The sequence below is a fragment of the Lonchura striata genome, chromosome 24 (assembly GCF_046129695.1).
Source record: "Lonchura striata isolate bLonStr1 chromosome 24, bLonStr1.mat, whole genome shotgun sequence".
Lineage (NCBI taxonomy): Eukaryota > Metazoa > Chordata > Aves > Passeriformes > Estrildidae > Lonchura > Lonchura striata.
Genome location: NC_134626.1, coordinates 6196870 through 6221284, shown reverse-complemented (window position 1 = coordinate 6221284; position 24415 = coordinate 6196870). Strand labels below are relative to the sequence as shown.

At 47.6% G+C, this 24415-nt stretch overlaps 1 protein-coding gene across 19 annotated transcripts in view; it reads right to left on the bottom strand.

Moving 5' to 3' along the window:
* EIF4G3 (eukaryotic translation initiation factor 4 gamma 3) overlaps window positions 1-24415 on the bottom strand; it is a 141304-nt gene that overhangs the window by 86318 nt on the left and 30571 nt on the right. For 7 of the 19 annotated variants that reach the window (XM_031506593.2, XM_077788179.1, XM_077788180.1 and 4 more), the window contains exons 1-3: window positions 15427-15502; window positions 12835-12910; window positions 4823-4966 (exon numbers count right to left, since the gene is read on the bottom strand). Coding sequence is in view for 4 of the 19 variants with exons in the window: in XM_077788183.1 (XP_077644309.1) it covers window positions 4823-4966; window positions 12835-12910; window positions 15422-15502; window positions 15731-15801 (372 nt within the window). In the remaining 15 variants the exon portion in view is untranslated. Of the gene's footprint in view, window positions 1-4822; window positions 4967-12834; window positions 12911-15421; window positions 16439-16470; window positions 16829-16983; window positions 17665-24415 lie in introns of those variants that run through there. The other 12 variants (XM_077788188.1, XM_077788182.1, XM_077788187.1 and 9 more) reach the window with 9 other exon arrangements.

Genomic DNA, 24415 nt, shown 5'->3' with positions numbered 1-24415 from the left:
ACCAATCTGCTCAGTGCACAGCATGTTCTTAATGAGAGCTGAAGCTATCCCTGATTACAGAGGAAATTCCTGGCAATTTCTTCTAAGCATGGTCGCTTGATGCTTCCAAACTGTGGGCCTGGACTAAGAGAATCCCTCAGCATCCCACTGGGGCCTGCAGTTCTAAAGCTGAGGCAGAGAAAGCCAAGAGTCTTTTCCAAACCATTCATCCTCACATGCCAGAACCCACTGCACTTGATTCTTGGGATCCTCCAAACCACCCCCAGGTCACAAGGGAGATGAAACTGCCTTCTCCTGGTGCCCCAAGCTCTGCACACTGCCTCTGGAGGAGTCCTCTCCTCCTCTGTTCACTCCATGGACAGAGGAAAGCTCTTTCCTGCTGCTCCCAGCCCAGCTGCTCTAGAAGTGCTCTGCTTTCCCATTATCCCATCCTACCACGGCTGCCCCATCCCTCAGTGTAAGGCACTGCAATGGGGCAGATTTACAGCGTTTCAGCTGCTCCTGTTAGGGGCCCTGGGGATGCTCTCAGCCTGCTCTGGATTCTCCATCCATCAGGGGATGGTGCCTCACTGTCAATCCAGGCCCTACCTGAGCTCTGCATAACCTGCTCTGGGAGCCACATCCAAGGAGGAGCTGCTCTGCCCTTTTTCCAATGGCTTCTCCTTTACTCCACACACTGAGAAAGGGAATTCTGTCAAACCAGCCCCTTCTGCAGCCTCAAGCCAGGAGAGGAGGAAGAGGGGCCATGCCCCCCCTTCCCTTGTCGGAATGAGGGAAAAACACGTAAAACCCAACAGGAATATGAAATTTTATATATTTGGGGCCACATCTGGCCATAACATCACTGCAGCAGCATGTGCTGTGCATTCCCCTGTGCCAGAGCTCAGCACATTCCCGAGAGCAGCACTATGACTTCAAGGCCCTGGAATTTGGGAAGCAGAGATGCTGCCTGTTGCTGCAAAGACGGGGGTGTGGGACTGCTGCACATCACTGCCAAGGCCTCCTCACTGTGCTGCACAAACTAATCCTGAAGGGCACCAAAGTCGGGAAAGCCTCAGAGGAGGTGGAGCAGGGAGTTGTGCTCTTGTTTTGGCTATGCCAGATAGAAATGGTGGAGGAGGAAGAGAAAGGACCACCCAACCACAGCACCACAGAACCAACTGCTTCTGTCTGTTTAGATAAAGCTAAAGGAAATCAAACAAAGGTACAACGTTCACTTGCACCTGACTTCTCAGGTTAAATACCCCATACATTCCCTGATTCCTGGTTCCCCAACTCTCCCTTTCAGACCACTCAGTACAATGCTTACAAACACACAAACTTACAATGAACTGCTCCAGCTCCTGGAGCTCCAGGAAAGGACAGCAATTCCCTTACTAGAATTCAAGATATTACTGCATCACCCAGCCCCCAGATGTGCTGGGACAGGCAGCTCTGGAGCAGCCAGGACAGTGAGGGGTCACTGGTAAAACCAAAGCATTTGTTAACCCTCCTTCTCCTTTGGAGCATGGCTTCTGCCAAGGGTGAGGGGTCTGGAGGGGCCACACGAGGAGCAGCTGAGAGCACTTGGTGTGTTCAGCCTGGAGCAGAGCGGAGCCCTCACTGGGGCTGCAGCTCCTCCCGAGGGGCAGCTCTGATCTCTCCTGTGAGCAGGGACAGCACCCAGGGAAGGGCTGGAGCTGGGCCAGGGGGGTTTGGGTTGGAGACCAGGAAAGGTTCTTCCCCAGAGGGTGCTGGCACTGCCCAGGAAATGGTCCCAGCCCCGAGGCTGCCAGAGCTCCAGGAGCCTTTGGACAGGCTGGGATTGTTGGGGTGTGTGTGCAGGGCCAGGGGTTGGACTCTGATCCTTGTGGGTCCCTTCCAGCTCAGGACATTCCCTGGTTCTGCGAGATCCCCTCTTCAAGAAACTCTAGAGCCTGAGGAGATGCTGAGATCCCACCTGGGTAACAGCAAAGAGAGACTCTGCGGAGCACTCAGAGCAATCTTCCCCACCAGCAGTGACATACATTCTCTCTCTGCCCAAACTCCATTTAGTACCAAATGACATCCAAAGCCTAAAACACCCACCAGTATTTTCACTCACTACTGCCTCAAGAGCAGTCCCTACCTTGGAAAGACTCACTTTGATGAGGATTTATTAACTCAGGAGTCTGATGAAGAAATCAATGACTCTTAATCAGACTGTAATTCAAACTAAGTGGTCTTGTCCTTATCTTTTATGCACAAACACCCCCTCACTACGTTAGGCATGACTGGACAAAGGCAAAGACAACGTTTGTTCAGTGTTCAGTCATCAATGCAGTGTGGGTGGGTAAAATACAGTTATTTGTGGTTTATTGCTGTTAAAGTAATTAATAACACCACATTCATCTGAGTCCCATGTCAGCTTGGGTCCCTTCTTCTCTAAAGGGAAACGGTAGAATTTAAGATTTAAGGTGCCCAAGAATCAGACAAAATTACTCAAAAATTACTCTCTCACCATTTTCTAAAAGAAAGCAAATGAATGAAAACATGATGGAAATTCACAAACTACAAGAGGTGTGGAAAGAGAAAACTTCCACTCACCTCCTTCTTAACACAAGCACTGTTTCTTGAAGCCCAGGGGAGACAAATCACAGATGCAATGAACAGGTTAAACTTTCATCCAAATCTCCATTTAGCTTGGGAATTTCTTACCATAACACAGCCACTCAACTCCTGACAGGGGTCCAAGTGAGATACACAGAAAAATATTCAGAATGTACATTTACCCAGCTCTCTAATAGTTCAGGGGTACAGAAAACTGTCCCTGGGGACATGTTATTCTGTAAGGCTTTAATCCCCCTTACTGGTGTCCCAAGTGCAGGCACCTGCATTTTGGCTCTTCACAGAACCCTGGAATGATTTGGGTTGGATTACCTTGCTCCAACTTGCCCAGCCATGGGCAGGGACAGCTTCCACCAGACCAGGCTGCTCCAAGCCCTGTCCAACCTGGCATCAGCACCCAAGCTTCACCCAAAGGGGAGGGTTCCTGAGGGGAGCCCCGACACCGGCTGGGAATGAGCAGGAGCTGCACTTGTGCTATTTCACTGCTGAGTCCCACCTTGGCAGGGAACACCTGGGGAAAACCCTGCAGTGCCCAGGCCCCTCTGGCCCCAAAGCCTTGCTGCTCCTCCCTGTCCCTCAGCACACGAGGGCTGGCTCCTAACAGGGGGAGCAGCACGGCCACCCTGGGAGCCCCCAGGGCCCTCAGCTGTCACCAGGGCTGTGAGGTCGCTCCAGCAGCATGGCAGGGACACAGGCTGACCCTCGCCTCCAAGAGCCAGCAGGACAGGAAAGCAGCATTATCCAGCTGGCTGGAGATTTGGCACAGAGCCCACTCCCTGTGGATGCACTGACTCAATGGAAAATACTAAGGGAAGAAAAGAAATCCCTTGATTACAATAGATTTAAAGAGGCTGCTCAGAATGTTCTCTTCTTCCCCTCTCCTTTGCCACATGAGTAGCTTCCATGTGTTGATGAGGTTTACCAGGAAGGAATGTCTTGATCCAAGACAAAAGCCAGGCAGCATCTGAGGGTTTGCTCTGCAACCCTGCTGTGCCCTCCCTGTTCCGTGAGCCTCAGCCCAAGAACCCTGCAGCCCGAGTGCAGGAACAGCTCCAACACCACCGATGCCTGCCACAGCCACTGCAGCCTCTAATGTCCCACCCATGGAGGATGAGCATCTGCACATTGCCAAACACAACCACGAGTTTCACTTTCCCCATCATGCTCTATCCAGAATGTGCATCATTCAGGTGAAGTGTTCCTTCCATGACCTGTTTCCAAGCATCTCCTGAAGGTCAGCTGCAGATTAATGTTTCAGAGGCTGGTGGGGGGGCTGGGATCCACCTGAGGCTCTCCCCATCACTTCCCCGTTCCCAACCCACCTTCAGCCTCCCACCCTGCTCCCCTTCCTCAGAACAAAACCACTCTCCTTAATAGCTGACCTGCCCTGGCCTTCCTGTTTGATCCACACAAGTGTAAATCTATCAGGAGCAGAGGGAACATCAGGCTTTCCTCTAGTTCACACCTCATTCCTCACACATCCCATTTTCCCCATCCCAGTACCTTTTATCTCCCTTTTTTTCCTGCCCTATTACCTGCCTCTTTTGCCCCCTCCTTTTTCAGATAAGCTTCTCCACTCAAGTCAGCCCTGCAGAATATTTATCTAATAGAGGCTACAAAGAGACCAATTTATTCCACATATCTCACTAAACTCTATTTCTTCATCCTTATTATAACTCCCATTTATCTCCGGTTCTGGACTTTTCTGTAACCAGCCCTTTGTCTCATCTCTTTTATGAGAAATCATTTGTGCAACTCGTTTTCCTGACACATTTCTTAGACTTACAGAACTGCACCATCTTGTACAAAACTGCACCATCTTGATCTCCCCTCAGAAAATCCCTGAGACAGGACACAGGGCACTTTTAGGGTGTTAAACCTGGAAGTCAGGCTGTGCCCCAAACTGCCCGATCCAACAGCAAAACACATTCCTCCTCATCCATGATTATTTTCTCTAATTTTTCAAGTTGGTTTTAGTTTCTATTACAGACTCTAGGAGGAACTAATGCCTAATAAACTCGTACTTAATTTATAAATACCAATTTATGGTATTGGTGTGCTAAGCTAAGTGCTGCTGATAGGTCACTGCAAGGTTCAAGCCACACCCTTTATTCACTTTATTTCTACACTGGACACAGACAACACAACTCAGTTCCTTGCTGAGCAGAGAAGCTGAGAATGGGATAGGAGGAAAAGGGGGAGGCTGGGAATGCTCTGCTCCAACGCCAGGTCTTACCTGTGAGAGCCCAGGGGACGATGCATGTCCCGGTGGCGTTGCAGCAAGATTTGGGTGTCCCTTATTTATTTCATGTGCAGTGTAAGGGGATGGGGCAGGAGGACCCGGTTGTCTTGCTACTTGTGTTACCTGTGTGGAGATAAACTGTTAGTAAAACATTACATTAGTAAGCAGTCTGCAGAGACTCCATTGTACATATCTAGAGAGACAAAATAATGCATATTTCTCTAAGTGAAACACCGCACAAGTTATCTAACTATTTATGTGATTCACAATGTGGAAGGATCAAAAAATCAGAGCACCACCTGCAGTCACTGGTGGAAATGTGTGGGATCCCTTTGCCTTCAGGCCTGGGATCTTCTGATCCCTCCATGAGAAGCTATATCAAAAAATATTGGGATTTTGCAAGGGGATACACATTACCAGCAATAAACTATGGGGGAAATTTGCATATTCCCCTCAAAAAAGGAAAAATAAAGGACTGCAGAGAAGGCATGGTATCCGCAGGGCTTGCCACAACCAAAGAATGAAACAGCAAAGCAAATCTTGCATATGTTTATCTCCTTTCTCAACTTTGATTAAAAAAGCTCAACAAAACACATTAAGCAAAATATTTGAAAAATATTTTCATGGCACACAAATATTTGCTCCACTTTACTATCTCCACGATGGAACTGGTTTAAATATATTTTAGAGAGTGGCTATAGTTGAAAAAAAAGGGAATCAAAGGAAAAAAAAAAGTCACACAACTATTGGGTGACACCTCCAGCTGTTCAACGCAACTGAATTTTGGCAGATTGGGTTAAAATGCGGGCTACTGAAATCCAGCATTTGCTTCTGACTGACCTTTTCTCATTTATTTGTTTGCTGAAAAGCACCACTTAATAATGGAACGATTTGGGTTGGAAGGGACCTTAAATCCACCCAGTTCCACCCTTGCCATAAGCAGGGACACCTTCCACTATCCCAGGCTGTTCCAAGCCCCGTCCAACCTGGCCCTGGACACTGCCAGGGATCCAGGGGCAGCCAAAGCTGCTCTGGGCAGCCTGTGCCACCCTGCCCACCTCACAGGGGAGGATTTATCCCAGTATCCCATCTAACATGCCCCAGTCTGAGGTAAAGGCACCTGAAGCCCACACAGGTCACTGGCACTGCACAGGCCAATGTGTCCATAAATGTCCCCAGTGGGGTAAAAAGAAGACAGAAGGAAATTCCTGGCTCCTTTAATGGAGTATTAGCTCCAAGCTCCAAGAGAGCAGAAGTCACGGAGTTCACCACTTAAGTGCTTTTTCCAAGTCACTTTATTGCACCCAGAGTGTCCACGCCTGTCATTACAGTTCCTAAACCACAGCAGCTGCGCCAGCCCCGAAATCCCAGGAAATCACAACGTGCAATGGCTCCAGGGCTTGGGAATGGGCCAGGAGCCTTCACTGTGGGAAGATTTACAGCCCCTGAGTGCTCATCAGAGGAAAGGGTGGGTCAGTCACAGAACCTCATCCCGTGTCCCCAACTGGATCCTTCCCTTTGCCAGGGATGAATCATCTCTTTTTTGGGCTGATCTCTCTTGGCAGGTGTGCGCACGCAGCCTCGGCTGAATCAGAGCCAGCCTCACAGAGAGCTCCATAAAACTTTCCACAGCCCATCCCCGAGAAAATGAAAGTCTGTCCCATGACTCTTGTGTCAACCCTGAGAGAGTTGTCATGTCAGTCATGCAGCACTCGGTGCTTAGAAGTGACTACGGATTGTGATGGGTATCAAATAATGCAGTCAGGAGGGGGAGGAAGCAAAGGCAACCCCAAAAACCAAGGAACTCACTCCTGTCAACAGCCCCTGCAACGGGCTGTGCCCATGCTCCTCACAATTCCCCTTGAATGGCACTTCTTGGGGGAAAACAGAGGTAATTTTGTGACAGATGTGGGACTTTAACACTGCCAGTTTTCACCTCCAAATTCTCAGCAGTGCAAACACTGCTCCAGCTAAGGTTGGAGCCATCCAAAATCCTCAGATCCAACAGCAGCCAAGTCCACAAAGGGCTTTGACAATGGGGACAAGGGGCACTACCAATACCCCAGGTCACTGTGAGCATCCAGCAGTCCTCCTCCTCCTCAGAAATTGCAACATGCAAATAGAATCGTGGACTAGAATCCCAGAATCACAAAGGTTGGAAAGCCCTCCAGCATCATCTAGTTCAACCATTAACCATGCACTGCCAGGTCCCAGGTGCCACATCCCCACTCCTGAACACTTCCAGGGATCGTGACCCCAGCACTGCCTTGGGGAAAATAACCTAAGCTGGAAGTTCCTGAAAGACATCAAGAAATACTCTCGTGAATGGATCTGAAATCTGGAAGCTGAACTGAGAGAAAAACTGCAGCTGCCTGAGTGAGTCCATGAGATATCCTCGTGCAGTGCAGCAGGCACATGACAGACACAGGTCTGGACCTACTAAAATTGGCTTGAAAGCCTAACGAAGGCAGCAGAACAATTATAAAATTGTACTAACTTGACAGTTTGGCAACAGCACACTTGGAGAGTATCCCATAGCAGCCTACCACTGATTTTCCAGGACCTCCAAGTTTAGCAAGTCTAGTTCAGTGTACCCAAAGCAAGGACTGGTGTTTGTTCCAGCTGAAGGAAAAGCACAGAGAGCCTTTCTCAGCAGCTACAGCAATGTTGGTGTTTCCACACCTTCCTCTTCCTACAACAAATTATTTATAAATAAACTGAATTATATAATATTGATTTTAATGTAAACAGATAGTAAAGGAAGACAAATTTGCTGAATTTGTGCTTTTTCTTCAGTAATTTTTAACAAAAGTAAAAGGTAGAGATTCTGTCTAAGCTCATCACTCCTGGGGTATCTGCCCCCATAGAGCCCTGGGTGTGGTTTGCTGCTTCTTAAATGGTCTGAGATGACTATGGAAGCAAATAACCTCCTTAAATCTATAGGTTAAGTCGTTCTCCTAAAAATGGATGTACAAAATTACATATTAATTTGCTAGGGCACTGCTTTCTATTTTCCCTGAGTAGCAAGAGCTAATTTTAGTTTTCCAGAAGCTTTAATCCTGTATTTTAAAGGAAGCAAGTAATGAAATACAAAATAAAAACTCAGTCTAGAATTCTTGCTTTTCGTTCTGAGATCTTTTACATGTTTTGGGTTTAGCATTTTCTGCAAGTTTGGGATTACTCTTTACCACACCTAAATCCCTGGTTTCATGTACTTCAGAAGCTGTGGCCACCCCATCCCTGGAAGTGTCCAAGGCCTGGGATTGTGGGAGGAGTCCCTGCTCATGGCAGGGGTGGCACTGGATGGGCTTTAAGGACCCTTCCAACCCAAACCATTCCATGATTCTAGGCTGGAACAGGATGAGGAACTGAGCTTCCCTCCTGCACATTCCACAGCCTGTGCAGCAGGGACTGTCGGCCTCCTGACCCAGATCCTTTGAGTACAGGGTGGCTGGAGAAGCTAATCCTCCCTAATCCCTTTTCTACAGGATTCTCTTCACTGCAGGAAGATCCCTTCAAAGGACACGAAGGTGAATCACAGAACCTCTGCTGGATGTGAAACTCTCGGGGGGACCAGTGGGCACCCCAGGACAGAAAACAACCAAAGCAAACACCCCAAGAGCGAATGACAGAGTCAACCCTTAGTCCTTGAAAATCTGGGACAAGGGGGCTCTTCAGCACTTCACTTCCCCTTCGCCTTCTTTGCCCCCCACTGGTGTGAGCTGAGCACCCTGACAGGATGTGGCACCTGCTCCAAAAGGCACATGAGGACAGCAACTCACGAGTGCCTTCAACGAGTGCCGGATCCAGCCCTGCCACAGGGACCCTGCTCCAGGCTGCACCTGACCAGGCGACTTTCCCCCACACAAACACACCTTGTTAACACTCACTCCTAATCAGTTCTCATCCAGAAGTCATTCACAGAAGCACAGAATGGTTTGGGTTGGAAGGGACCTTTAACTCATCCCATTCCATGGGCAGGGGCACCTTCCACTGGAGCAGGTTGCTCAGTGCCTCAAGTGTTGCTCCTCAGCTCATGAGAGTTTTTCCCTGAGCAGTTTTGGTCCAAGCTTCAGCACTTCCAATCACAACATGGTATTAAATCAGTTACAAACCTCCACCATAACCTGCCAAAAACAGTTATTTGTGCAAAACCAGGATGTCCATGAACACTGTTATTCTTCTTATCCAATTCTGCTCATTAATCTCATTTTCCATAGATTCAGGCCCATTCCCCTGGGCACAGGACAGGGGTGGTTGGTGGGATTCACACTCACTTTTTGCGCGGTTCCCTTCCTGTTAGAGGTCTACATCTTTCAAAATAACTCCAACCCAAAAAACTCTCTTGAATATATTTCTTTGAAATAATTTACAACAGAAACAGAATTTCATGCTTATGTCCCTTCTCAGCTCTACAGGTTTGGGATTTTTCAGATGCTATACAAGTAATCACCCTCACTTCTTGCAGTGTAGAGGATCTGGAAACACTGGGCAAGAAGCAGTTTACAACAACCCAAACTTTTATGTCCAAAAGCAGCACTGCAATAGAGCATTCTCCATTTTTGATGAGGGAAAATTATTGCAAGGTTAGTTTATTTATTTCCAGCTGTGGCTTACTTTCAAAATTTTCCTGCTGGATTTATTTATTAAAAAACTCAAGCCAACAACTCATTCAGTATAACATGTCACAATAAAGAAATAAATACAGATGACTTATGATAAATTTAAGTGGGTTTGGTTTTAATACTAGTAAAAAAGGTTCTACTAAATCCTTACTGTGCATTTTGAGCATCTCCAAGTTCTCAGACAAACTTCATCCCACTTTGCCTCTTCCTCACCTTCTACCTCTGTCCTACAGGAAAATTTGTTCCTCAGATTTAATTTTATTATTGGGACTCATAGTGAAAGCCACATGATTTTCCATTCCCATTTTTGTAGTTGTGGGGGAAAAAAAAAGAGCTCTGGAATGTGCAACCAAGGTTCTGAAAGGCACAGAAAGGATAATTGAATTATTTTTTCTCTTTCTCTAACTAAAAATTGGGGGTTCATCTGTGGGTTATCCATATCTCAAGTGATTTCTCCTCCCACCCCATGCATGATGTACAGGGCCAACACGGGGGTAGCTCAGTCACCACGTGGTGGTTATGGACCCCAGAACTCTTCCCACACCAGTCATGCTCTGGAAAAACACATCTCTAGAAATGATGATCCATAATCCACGTGGAATCCCACAGAAGATGTGCAAGCAAATAAAACACTGATGGGAAAAAGCAGCCCCTGGGTACTGAGGATGCACTTGAAGGTTGGACTTGAAGATCTTGGAAGCCTTTTTGAACCTTCAAGATTCTGTGATCTCACATTGCTCTTCAAAATGCCTGTTTAATGCAAACCCAGGCCTCAAACACATGGTGCTGTTCCTTGTGTAACAAACCGCTGAGACCTTTCATGAATGAATTTGTCAAGGCACTCCCATCATGTGTTTTTTCCATCCCAATTCATTTTCCCCTGGACTCCCTCTGAATCTGAAATCTGCCTGGGGCTTCTAATGGAAGCCTGAAAGGAACCCAGGCGAGAAATTTCTCTCCTTTCCCCAAAACATGAAATTTTCTCTCAAACTTCTGCATTCTCATATCCTGAAACTGAGATATTTCCAGCCCTGTCTTCTATTCCTGTAACATAGGAGTGGTATTTTTCCACACTGAAAAGCTATTTTAGGTCATTCTTCACAGTTACTTTTCTATTTTACATTAATTTAAATTTTTACAGTCATATTTTCCCCCACAGGCATCTGCATTATATCTTGGGAGGAAAGAATTGAAAAAAATAACCTTCTTTAAAGGACTTCAGATATTTTTAAAGTGTTTTTTAAGTGTTGTGTGGGGTATATAAAAGATAATACAAACTGAATTATTTATTATAACTGTTTGTACATTTATGTTCACAGAATGGTTTGGGCAGGAAGGGACCTTAAAAGCTCATTTTGTTCCAGGGCCAGGGACACTTTCCACTGTCCCAGGCTGCTCCAAGCCCTGTCCAGCCTGGCCTTGGACACTGCCAGGGATCCAGGGCAGCCACAGCTGCTCTGGGCAGCCTGTGCCAGGGCCTCCCTACCCTCCCAGGGAAGGATTTCTTCAGAATTTGTTCCTTTGGTTTTACTTTTCTGCACACAAACATTTCTCTATCAGGTGCTGAGAACAGAGGTACCCAAAGCCTGCAGCTCAGGTTTGTTGTTTCCCTGGTTTCAATGCTTCAGAGTCTTCAACCCTTGTTAGCTGTACCCCACCCATTCCAACTCACCTGGGTGGGAATCCCCAGCTCCCTGACCACCAGAGCACCCATGGCCACACCTGTGTCCTCCTGCCACCACAGCACCTGAGCTGCTGCATTTCGGGGGCCAACGGGCACTTGGCAGCACTTTTACCCTTGATCCTGCCCAGAGCTCAGCTTAGCATCCGTGACAGCCCCCGTAGAGGAGGCATCCCAGAACTCCTCTACCACCCAAAAAAGGGATAAATATCATCATTATCATGGAACCATCATGGAATGGTTTGGGTTGGGAGGGATTTGAATCCTCCTCATCCCATTCCACCCCTGCAGGGGCACCTTCCACTGTCCCAGGCTGCTCCAAACCCCAATGCCCAGCCTGGCCTTGGGCACTGCCAGGGATCCAGGGGCAGCCACAGCTGCTCTGGGCAAGAGATGCTCCAGCCCCAGGGGCCCCCAGGGAGCCAGAGCCAAAAACCCCATCCCCAGTCACTCCTGCAAACAGAGAAGGAGAAAACCTTGCACAGCAGCTAATGTTCTTCTATAATCAGCCTATGTTCCTGTATAAAACGTAGTGAATTTATCCCATCTACAGCTTTTCTTCCTGTTTTCCAAATAATTAAAAGAGCAGCTTAAAAGCAGGGTTTTTTGGCATTAAAAATATTTGCACTATCCCAACCAGAAAAGCAAAATATGACTTTCCCAGGGCTGTGCTGATTTAGCAAAGTTTATAAATAACCCTGGGCTTCCAGCTATTGCCATTGGAAAAAATTAATAAAAGGAAAATACTATCATGTTCACAAACAAACATTGCTGTATCTAAGCTAAATTTCTACAATAATCAATATTATACATTAGCAATCATCTAGGACAGTGAGCCAAAGGCATTTATCTCAAATATTGTATTTACTATCAAAATATTTCCTCCTCTGTGTAATGAAATGTTTAATGTGAAAACAAATCTTTCTTGATCATTTTTCTCAGAAGAAGGTACTAGAAATGTGAAGCCACTAGTACACAAAAAAATCAGTCTGTGTGATGCAGGGGAAAGAGATGGAGCCACCCAAGTGAAAACACTGGCCAAAACACTGTCATTCCAGTGACACTCTCCCACTGGGAGAGTGGGAAAACCCACTCTCCAATATGCTAAATAAAACCAGAGACACTTATAAATAGCAATGGACCCACCAGTATTTCAAAGACTTCTCCCTTTCTTGCTCCTATGCAACTAAAAAGATTCTTCATAAAATCATGGAATGATTAATGTTGGAAAAGACCTCCAAGATCAAGCCCAACATTCCACCAATATCCCAGTGCCCACCCAACCCCTGTCCCGAGGTGCCACATCCACACATCTTTTGAACACTTCCAGGAATGTGACTCCACCACTGCACTGGGCAGCCTGTGCCAATGCCTGAGCACGCTTTCAGCAAAGAGATTTTCCCAACATCCAGCGTGAGAGGTTCACATGGCACAACTTGAGGCTGTGTCCCCTTGTCCAGTCCTTGCTCCCTGGGCGCAGAGCCTGACTTCCCCCTGGCTGCACTTTCCAGTCAGGGAGTTGTGGAGAGCCAGAGGGTCCTCTCTTCTTTTCCTACTCACATGCCACCAAAAGGGTCATTTTGAGCACCATTTTTTCAGGGACAAAAGGAAGTTGCATTTTCTCCAACGCTCGTTTCTGGCTGCTCTGGGGTTTTGCCCAGCCCCGATCCCCGCGCTGCCCCGGCCCCGCGGATACTCACAGTGCTGTACACAGCCGAGACGGTCGGAGTGAAGATCCGATCCTCCAGGGGCTGCTGGACAGGACCTCGGGGGATTCTGCAACACAGCCAGTCAAGGAAAGCAGCGTGGAAGGCTTGGGGACCCCACCAGGGACACCCCACCCTGGAACCCCAGCTGGGCAGCTCCGATCCCTTGGGATCTCCCAGGCTCCAGAGACAGCTGTTCCCACCCTAGGAACGAGGGAACCAACGCAAACTTGTTGCTGAATAATCCACAAAACCTTGGGCCTGTCCCCCACCTCTGCTTCTGTTTGAAAAGGAAAAAGCCCCGGAGCCACAAGCCCTCAGTATTCAGTGGTCAAACCCTGTGGATCAGCAGGGCACTGCCGGACAATGGCAGCTCCTGTTCTGCCAACCACGCAGGAATCCTGCTGGAATTGTTTCCTTGTTTGCCTCTCTTCACCCAGTGACTCCTTTCCTCATCCGCCCACCAACAGAAAGGGCTGGCAGAGCGATGGGAGGTTTTGAGGAGCTGCTGCAGGGTGATTTAAAGGCAAATTGAATGAGTTTTCTTAATTGTAAAGGCATTGTGAAAATCTAAGGGGGAAAAAAGAAAGGGGGAAAAAAACTATGCACAAAAAGCCCCCACAACAGAATCTGGTTTATTTGTGGAATAAAACGGGGGGGATGCAGGAATCCAAAAGAATAAAAAAGCCTGACTTGGGTAACACCTTGTGGCCTCACATAGATCTAAACAATACCCAAAGCCCACTGTCACAGAAAAGGTACCTGCTGAAATATTTTCCTAAATGCCATAATCGCATTTCACTGTTTTTTTAATGTGAAATGAGAACAGCTGGATTGACTGAAATTCGTGTACCTCCAGGGCAGCAGAGCCAGGAACAGGATCCAGCCCTGCTGGTGCCCAGGCTGGTGCTCATTCACCCTACATCTCATTTTGCCTTTTTTTAACCATGACAAGAATTCGTTTGCAGGGTCTAAAGCTCATCTGCACTTAGCTCATCTGCCAGCTCAGGCTCAAGTGGTGTCATTTGATAAACAGAGAGGTTTTTAACAACCAAATGGGATTTAAAACCCTGAGTCAGCCAAACAACTGTAAGATTTGTCACAAACTTGAACAGTCACTCCCAGCCTTCATCCCAAGGATCTTGCATTCACCCCCAAGTTTTGGAAAACAAAAAAAAAAGCCAAAATCTGGGACAAAAGGATTAAAAACACACTGGAAGATGGAATGAAAACTCAAATTTCCTGCTGTAGCATCATTCCCTCTCCCCTAGAACATCCCTATAGCAGGGATGACAGCACAAGGTGTGGTATGGAACTGCCCCCCTTGTGTCACAGCTGAGATTTCCCTTCTCCAGGCACTCCTGACAATCCATTGAAGCAATTGCTGCTTCAAAAGGGATCACTCCTAAGTTTGGAAAAATGGTTTCAGCCCTGTCAAGGTTGGGATTTATTTTCTTATTTTAGAACTTATATAAGTCAGGAGGAAATAATCTCCTTTGAGCAGAGCAATCTCTCTTTTTGCACCCAGGAAGAGCTGCCTGAAGGAAGGAACAGTTTAGATGGATTTGCAGAGTTTGGAGTTACTGTTTAAGATCTCTCCTAGGAAGAGATGAGTCTCATCAGATCCAGAAGAAACCTTTTAAGTCCTTTTTGCAAAAGGATTTGACCTGGACATAAGACTGATAGGAACAAAATGACCTAAATTCCAGTATATCTTAATGAAATAATGGTTGGAGAAAGTGATTATTTCCAGCATCCAACTTGTGGCATCCACAGGCTGACTGAAAGACGCTGGACAAGTGGAAAGGTTCCTGCTTCCCTGAGAGGAGCTGGACTAGTGGAGAGATTCCAGCTTCTCTGAAAGGAGCTGGGCAAGTGGAAAGGCTCTTGGCTCCCACCAAGCCTCTTGGAGCTTGTTCCTGCTCCCCAGTGGAAATCACCACCTTCCCTCTCCCTCCACCTGCCAAAGGAGCCTGTTCTGGGATAACAGCTGCTGTTACTGGGGGAGAAGCGAGCCAGGGTGCCAGCAAAGCTCATCACAACTTGTGCTGATGAGGCTCTTCTAGGAAAGGGTTAAGTGACAGCATGGATACTCCACCAAGGGAGGTGAACGGGTCAGGGCAGGCAGGTGAGAAGCAGAACCTCATCCAGCAGCATCATTCTATCCTTCTGCACATCCACACCCACACCACCCCAGGGCACTCACTCATCTGCTCTCGCACACAGATTTTAGTGCCACTGAGGCTGCACATTCCAAAATGCAGCACAAGCTTGGGATTGCTGCCCTCAGGCTGCCCCAGCACAGCCAGGCAAGTGCAGGATGAGAGTCCAGCCAGCCCAGCCTCGCTGCAGCACTGGATTCACCACAGCCAGGAACACCAGGATGCCCTGAGTAATTCAGGCAGCTCTTTTGTGTTACTACCCTGCTGTGCTGAGATCCAATTCAGGAGCACCCTGTGCCCTCCCTCTTCCTCCCCCATATCCTGTCACCCACATTACTAATTTGGGCAACTATACTCTGAAATCATTCAGGAGGGTGGGAAGGGAGAGGGAGCAGAGGAAAAGCAAAGAGAATCCAAACCTCACACAGTTTTCACAGCTCCTTCCACAGGGAGAAAAGACGAGGAGAGCAATGAAGCAGAAGAGCAGGAGCAAGGAGACCCTGTTAAATCCAAGAAGAACCTCTTGAAGTACCATCAGCTGGTAAGGTGGAACTGCAGCCTCTGTTTTGCTCATGTCAGGCTGAATGACTCCTCAGAGCTCTCCCTGCTCCATCAGCATCATGCCAGGATCTGGGAGAAGGATGGCAGCACAGGCAGTACCAGCACTGGATTTTCCTCATCGCTGTTCAGGGCTCATTAACTCATGAAATATATATCTAAAATCTCACCTAAGTGAGATACTTCTGGCAGATTCATAAATGCAGGCACAGATGCAATGGGTGTTCCACCTAGTCCCCATCTGGCTGCAGCAGTGATTACAAGCTGGGGAATTTTGGGAGCTATTATAGACCCAGTGGGAGAAGGAACGCCGGCTGGAAACCACACAGAATTTTTCTGGAAGCCAAAAATCTCCCTAAAAAGAGGAAGAGCTCTGTTAATTAGACAGCCATGGCCACACTCTGAGGAGAGGGGAATATGTGACTGCTCTGTAAAGCGATTAAGGAAAAAAAATCCAGCCTGGAGCTGCTGGAGCAATCAGTGACACTGCCAAATGCTGAGTGAAATGACAGTCAGCAGGAATTCCTTGCAGAGATCTCCTCCTTCTATCACATTTATCTGCTTGTTCCAATCATATTACAGAACTGCGATTCTGCGAGATTTCTGTCTGCTGTTACAGACCTGGGAACACACACCAAAACCAGCCCTTCCAGCAGGAATTTCTACAGATTTCTCTGCTCCACCAAGATTGCAGGAAGACAGAGAGAACATTATTCTATTTTCTCCCGAAATGGATTCATTTTCCCTCGAATGGGGCTTTTCACCTAAGCTCATTTCAGCAACTAGGAACCATTTTACCCTGAGCACCGCTGACCTCTCCTCCCCTTCCAGCTCACAGCTCTGAGGAACCACCTCTTCCCAGGAATAAAAACACCTGCAGTACCCACAGGCACCTATGCAAACACCTTACACAAAACCAGTCCAGAACTCCTGATTTTCATCTCTGCCCAGAAATGGAGTCAGTCTCCCACCAGCTTCCCCAGGGTTATGTAATCCCCACACGTGTTCCCGCTTGTACCGAAACTGTGCATTAAAAATCCCAAGGAAAAACTGTCAAGCAAGATTACAGAAGGGCAAGAAACCACATCAAATTTGAGCATTTCTTTCAGTTTTTTTGAGCAAGGAATCTATAAGAGCCAAGCATGCAGGGATGTGATGGCAGGGAGCTTTCCAGGACCGTGTTTCTCCTCTGCAGCCTCTTCTCTATTCACCATACAATTAAAATGCAGGAGGTGAACATCCCAACAGCAGCAACACTTCATTGAGCTGGCTGGGCAACACAAAGCTCTGAAAAGGTTCAAAGGGAAAAGCTCTGCCACTCACAGCAGCTGGAACTTCCCTGGCATCACCCCATCTTCCCAGCTCCACCGGCCTCCACTTGCAGGGTCAAGCCTTTTGTACGGCACGGCACTCTCAGTCCTACCTGGCAGGGAGCTCCAGCAGTGAGATCCAGGGAGCTCTGGCAGGGAGATCCTAGAGAGCTCCAGCAGTGAGATCCAGGGAGCTCTGGCAGGGAGATCCTAGAGAGCTCCAGCAACGAGATCCAGGGAGCTCTGGCAGGGAGATCCCAGGGAGCTCTGGCAGAGAGATCCCAGGGAGCTCTGGCAGAGAGATCCTGGGGAGCTCCAGCAGTGAGATCCAGGGAGCTCTGGCAGGGAGATCCTGGGGAGCTCCAGCAGTGAGATCCAGGGAGCTCTGTCAGGGAGATCCGTCAGAGAGATCCCAGAGACCTCTGTCAGGGAGATCCCAGGGAGCTCTGTCAGGGAGATCCCAGGGAGCTCTGTCAGGGAGATCCCAGAGACCTGTCAGGGAGATCCCAGGGAGCTCTGTCAAGGAGATTCCAGGGAGCTCTGTCAGGGAGATCCAGGGAGCTCTGTCAGGGAGATCCCAGGGAGCTCTGTCAAGGAGATTCCACGGAGCTCTGTCAAGGAGATCCCAGGGAGCTCTGTCAAGGAGATCCTGGAGAGCTCTGGCCGTGAGCCGGCTCAGCGCCGTGTCCTCTCCCTGCATCCATCATCGAAGCCCACGGCTACATCCCCTCACAGCCACATCCCCTCACAGCCACATCCCATCTGTGCCACGCCGGGCTGGCTCCGGAGCTCTTCCTGCCCATCCCCATGCAGGCAGAGCCTGAGCTCTTAAAGAGGCAGCACGGGGGGTTCTCCGTGGAATTTGGGACCTGAGCACCACAACCCCGCTGCCATCTCGCTGCTTCCCCGACTTCTGTGCTGTGCACGCACAGGAAAAGGGATGGGAGGCAGCATCACGCTCCTCCTAGCAAGTAGACAGGGGATAATAATCAAGCCAAGCTTGTAAAGGAAAGGGTAAAGGAAAAAGATGAACTCCGCAGCACAGAGTGGTTTGGAAAGCTTCACGGCAATGAATGAGGAGTTCAGAAAGCATCAGTGCTCTCTATCAGAAGAATTAAATCTCAGCACAAACTCCTCAGCAGGAAATTTTGCAGCTTGTTTCCCCTCAGCTTTCATCTTGCTACTCCCAAATGTAGCACCACAGACTCCTTTACTTAGCAACTACTTCAGCAATCAATTTTCCCTTCTAAATCAATCCCTCTTTTGACAGATCACGTTTCAGAAGCCTGAGGAAGGAATGCTGGCAAAGCAAACTACAGCCTTTAGAAGACTAAACAACAACAATATCCCAAAGCAAACTCCACCAAGTGACACATTAACTGGGAAAAATGAAAATATATAAGATCAAAACAGTGTCATCATCTTTCCATGCTGAAATGCGAAAACCAAACTGACTTCTTCCCAGGAAGAATAAAATTCATGTTACAAAGCAAGTAACTCCAAACTTAGGGAAAGGCAGGATTGATGTTGCCTGGGTGACCATAATTCAATCCTCCTGTGTATCTGCAGAATCCAGCCCCTAATTACAGAAACCCATGCTGATTTCCCCCATTCTCTGTCACCTCCACATTTTCAGCTCTTACAGGACTTGAGCACCCTGACCCTTCACAGCTGAGCTGCTCTTGCTCATAACAGATGAGAGCTAATTAATATTACAAAAATCAAGAGCAACATAACTTTGGAAAACATTTAAAGACCCCACCTAATAAAATGCCTACCCTCCCTAACCATCCCCTGCCTCCATCCAACGACACATCCCATCTCACTTCCTTCAGAGATTGCATTTTATTTTAGGGCGTGTTTGGGTGGGGTTTTTTGTCTGTTCAGGGTTTTTTTTGCTAGTGGATTACCAACAAGGGATCAGGTTCTTTGGCTGAGTCTTAAGGAATGAGGTGGCCTCTGTATGAAAAGAGTGCTTTTATTTCCTTTTTCTCAGCTGGATGCAACCCCTCTTGCACAACGTGATGGGATGTCAAAACAAAGCACAATTCTGAACCCTGACTACACCACAGGTCAAGCTCCAGGGAGGCACTGGTGTTTCAGTGTTTGGTGTTTATTGTTACTATTCCAGGGAAAAACAAGTACAATTTTTTGCTGGCATGAGCACTCAGGAATACGGTCAAGGTTAAGAGCTGCAGGTGAGGAATTCCTTAAAAGCTCATGGCAGCTTTACACCAATAATTAATTCTGATCTAAGGACTATTTCTGGCAAGTCAAATGTTTTAAAAACAAAAGAACACAATAAAAAGTGTTTGCAAAGTGGCAAAAATGGGGTTCATGGTTTAAAAGTACTGAGATTTTTAATAGAGCAGTACATCATCCCTGTCAAGAGATGCAAACCTTCAGGGTCTGCCACTTTCCAGAACGACTTATCCCCTTATCCCCAGAAGGATCCGATGGCAAAAGCCATTATTAAGCTTGTTTCAACATTTTATGGCCCAGTATAAAGCTCCTTGGTGCCACATGTGTAGTCAGTGTTCACAGTCCAACTGCCATTTATCAGACATATAAATTTTAAGTGGATCAATGAAGTGTTTGTACAAACAACCTCTTTAATCCTTCATGCGTTTTGTGTATTAAACTGCATCAGTGGACTCTCTTTAAATTCTTGTTTATGGGCTATTTTATACTCGGAACAAAACCTTAAATAAGGTATTTATCTTCTCCTTTTGTACCAGAAATACACTTACATAAATATTGTTGATGTTTCACCACTCTTTTATTGCCTTGTTCAAAATCCCTGACTGCAGGACTCGTTCTTTGCTCCCCAACTGAACTCTGAGATAACTGGAAGTTATCATCCTGTCCATCCCTCTGCATTAAGTGCTCCTCATTAAATCATTCTCCCCAAGCTGCAGATCCAAATGTTACAGTGAGGCTTTCCCAGCTTATCCCAGCTTATTGCATGCTCTAAATGAACACTCTCCTTGTAACAAAACTTGCCTCAAAATACATCTTGAGCTTTTTACCTAATTATGTATCATTAATCTCAGCACCAGCTTCCAAATAATCCCAAACACTGCCTTTCCCTGCTGTCTGCCACACAATGCACGGAGCTCAATGGGAACAGGGAGAGCTTTCCAAAGAGAAGGAGCACACAAATCCCAATGAACCTCAATGCCTGTCGGAAAACAAACTTTCCACGGTTGAAAACTGCAGCTTGAAAGGAAAATGTGACCTTCTAAAGCTCACTGAACAGCAAGCTGTCTCCCTCTGCCCCCAGCATCTTGCCGCTGTTCAGAGTCCTGCTCCTCTCCCTTCAGGAGTCCCGCCACGTTTTGGAATCTGCGGACGCGGGCGTTGGCACGTCCGAGTGTGCGGCCCAAGTTCAGGGGCAGAGCCCACCTGGCACATCCCCATCCTCTCTGTCTGCAGCAGCCACAGCCACAGTGCACGTCCTGTTTGTACCTGAGCACGTCTCCAAATCCTCCGACTTACATCCCTTTAAATATCCATTCCACAAAATACCCCAGGATCCCAGACTGGTTTGGGTTCTGAAGGTCCTCACAGCTCATCCAGTCCCACACCTGCCATGGGCAGGGACACCTTCCATTATCCCAGTTCACTTCCAAGCTCCATCCAACCTGGCCTTGGACGCTTCCAGGGATGAAGTAGCCACAACTGCTCTAGGCACCCTGTGCCAGAGCCTGCCCACCCTCAAAAGGAAGAGTTTCTGCCCAGTATCTCCTCTATCCCTGCCCTCTGGCAGTGGAAAGCCATTCCCCTTTGTCCTCTCAGTATTTGCCTGTATAAAAAGCCCCTTTCCCCTCCATCTTTGGTCCATGTGTGATAATCTCACAGTCAAGCCAAATGTGAATGCCAAAGGAAAATTGGGGGCTTAGGAGGAAGGTAACAGAAAAAAAAATCCCTTTGTTGCAAATTATCCATATTCCCCACATCCCACTGATTCCATGACGCTTTCAAACACAAACCAGCAATACTGGGAGCACCAGCTGCAATAGTTCCACCTGCAGACAAGCACCTAATTAGCCAGAGCTCATTACTTCCAGGCTCAGTTCTGCATCTCTAAATTACCCAGCACTGAGACAGCTCACCCGCACTAAATCATCGCAGACCTCGCCTCACCCCATGCGTCTCCTGCTGGCACAGAGCTCCCGGGGCTGGCAAGACCCACGCGCGAGCCAACGCCACAAAACCCCAATCAATTCTTCTGCCCAATACAAATGTGTTTCTAAGGGCAACCTGATTTTGTTAGTTCGTCTCTGTCTCCCTCCACTGCAACCTCAGCATGGAGGCAAACTGGCTATTTTCAGCTGAGACATGGAAAGGTTGTTTGGGGTGGAAGAAACTGTGTCTAAACCCTGCTAATCCTGCTGGGATTTTCCTTGAGGCGGGGTGTTGGTGGGTGGGGGACGGGTCTGGAGGCGACACACGGAATATTTCTGTAACTGTGAACTTTGAGGTGTATTTTCAACATTCTCAGAAGTGTTCACAGCACAGCCTGGATAAGGTTAAATCCAGGTTTCAACCCAGCTGTGAAATATTAGTAATTACCAAAATAAAGCCACAGAGGCTCCATGGGTTCTGCCTGTGTCAGCTCAGGTAACAGGGTGAAAAATGTGGCAGGAGCGCATCTCTTGCTCAGCTACAGACAACTTCTCACCAGCTGACTCGTCCTCTTTCCTCCATAAAAAAACAGCTACTTCCATATTTTTTCAATTTACATTTTATTCTCAAAATATACGGACTCTTCTAAGAAATGAAAGTCAATGCATCTCATCAACTCCCTTCAGCTGGAAATCATGGCATTGCCACGGAGAGGCAACAGGGACTGGTGCCAATGAAGCCTTAAAATTCCATTAATTTTAGGAGGGTTATTTATGATTGTACTTGTCCATGTTAATTGAAACTCCCATTAGGCTGCAGAAAACAGGCAATACTCAGGAGCCTGGAGCAGCCCTATTTGTCTTCCAACAGACCCTGCTGCTCTGAGTGATTCCTCATGGATCTCTAGCCACAAACCCCAGGACAGGCACCTCATAAAGAGCCCAAAATATTAAGGTGGGGGAAAAAAGGCTCAATAAAGTGAGCTCTGGAGACTCCAACTGAATTCTGGAAAATCGGCTCTAAGTAGCAGAGGACTATGGTGGGCCAACATCCCATGGAGATATTCCAGATGAGGCCTGAACTCCAAAATGCACCCAATAAATTGGAAGCAGAGCTGTGTTACACCAGCAGCATGCACACCCAGCCAGCTCAGAACAACCTGGCCCCAGAATCAGCCCTCAAGTCCCAGGCAGGGCAATGCCAAGAAGTTGGGCTCATGCTATGTGATATAGTGCTAAATACCTCCTAAAATTCCATGAAATTACTATGGATCTCTGCTGGAGCTGTGCTGCTCTCAGCAATGATTAAGCTTTTCTTTGCTTTCTGCCCAAGGAGAGAGCCAAAGCGTGGGAATGAAGGATTTTGGTGCTGCTGTTCTTTACATTCATATATTAAAGGCAAACCTGGATTTTTGTTTGTCATCTTAAGGTGTACACCAAGACATCATTTCCTTATTTCTTAAAACAAGCACCAAGTGATCAAAACACAGAGTCAGAGCAGTCAGTGTGTTTGTAAGGATCCTACAATGTGTAAATGCACCTTTACAGGTGATTCACAGGCATATAAAGCAGGGAAAGAAAATCTGCATTTCCCTGTTGTTGTTTCAGAGGAGCTGCATGTTCCCAGGCACCAGCCATGTGTGGGAATAAATCATATCCAACATGGCCTAGGTAAGATCTCTGTCACTCTGCTACCAAAGTTGGGGTGACGTTCTTGGAGAACCCATTTCCAGCTGTCTGGGAGGTCAGACTGAGGTTTCCAAAACCATTGAGGTTCCCAAAACAGCAGGACAATGGGAAAGGAAATCATGGAATGGGTTGGGTTAGAAGGGACCTTAAAGATCACCCTGCCATGGGTAGGGACACCTTCCACTATCCCAGATTGCTCCAAGCTCCATCCAACCTGGCCCTGGACACTGCCAGGGATGGGGCAGCCACAGCAACCTGTGCCAAGGCCATGCCACTCTCACATGGTGGAACTTCTTCTATTTATCTAAGCTGAATTTTTCCTCTTTCAGTTTGAAATCATAACTCCTTATCCCTACAGTTATCCTTATCACTACAGTTCCTGATGAAATTTTAAGCTCTTCCCTCCTTATGACACAGCAACTTCCTGCTACTCAGTCCCTCCTCTCAAACCTTTCATTCTGCCTTTTAAAACTCCAAATCTGGCCCTTGCTTCCTTTCAGGGGATGAGCTGATTGGGAAAGAAAGCATTTGCAGCAGCTGGATGCTCTCAGACCTATCCCTAGGGAATTCCTAGCAGAAATGAGGGAACAGACAAGCCTCTGCTCCCAAGACTCCTGAGAGCAAGGGTAGGCACCCATGGCACCTAGAAGTTGTCAGGTGGCATCAGAGGAAAACTACTGTCATGAAGGTGTAATCCAAAGGACAGGCAGGGACCGAGAGGAGATGGAGGATTAAGCTGTCACCCAGGGGAAGGCTGCCCCACAAAATGCTCCTGGTGTCGATTCCCTAAGCACATCCCTGCACAGGACTGTGGGGATGCAGTACCCCCAGAGGCAGCAGCCAAGGCCTATCTAAACATAACCTAGTGATCCTAAACATCCTGAACATTACAATCATGGACTCATTAAGGTTGGAAGAGTCCCTCAAGATCACAGAGCTCAACCATTAAGCCAGCACTGTCATGTTCACCATTAACCATGTCCCCAAGAGCCACATCCACACATTTTTTGAACATTTCCAAAACTGGGGACTCCACCACTGCACTGAGCAGCCCGTGACAGTGCCTGACCAGGAAAATTAAACTACTGAATCAGATGCCTTTCCAGAATATTTTTGCATTCCCAAATGAGAACCAAGCAGATCCCCCTTGAGAAATAATTTTCTTTACTGTGTCCAGTTCTGACCCCTCAGTTTGGGAAGGACGTTGAGATGCTTGAGCATGTGCAGAGGAGGCAACAAGGCTGGAGAGGGGCTGGGAACACAAACCCTGTGAGGAACCACTGAGGGAGCTGGGGGTGCTCAGCCTGGAGAAAAAGAGACTCAGGGTGACCTCATCACTCTCTACACTCCCTGAAAGGTGGATGTGGCCAGCTGGGGTTGGGCTCTTTCTCCAGGCAGCACTGACAGAACCAGAGGACACAGCTTTAAGCTGCACCAAGGGAAATATCGGTTGGATATTAGGAAATGTTTTTCACAGAAACAGTGATGAAATTCTGGAATGTTCTCCCCAGGGAGGTGGTGGAGTCACCATCCCTGGATGTGTTTAAAACAAGACTGGATGTGGCACTGCGGGCCAGGGTTTAGTTGAGGTGTTTGGGCTGGGTTAGACTCGATGATTTTAAGGTCTCTTCCAACCTGGTGATTCTGTGATTCCCACAGGAGATGGTAACAATCTAAACCTTCAGTATATGATTTACAGGTACTGGGAGAACCACCAGCTTCACAAATC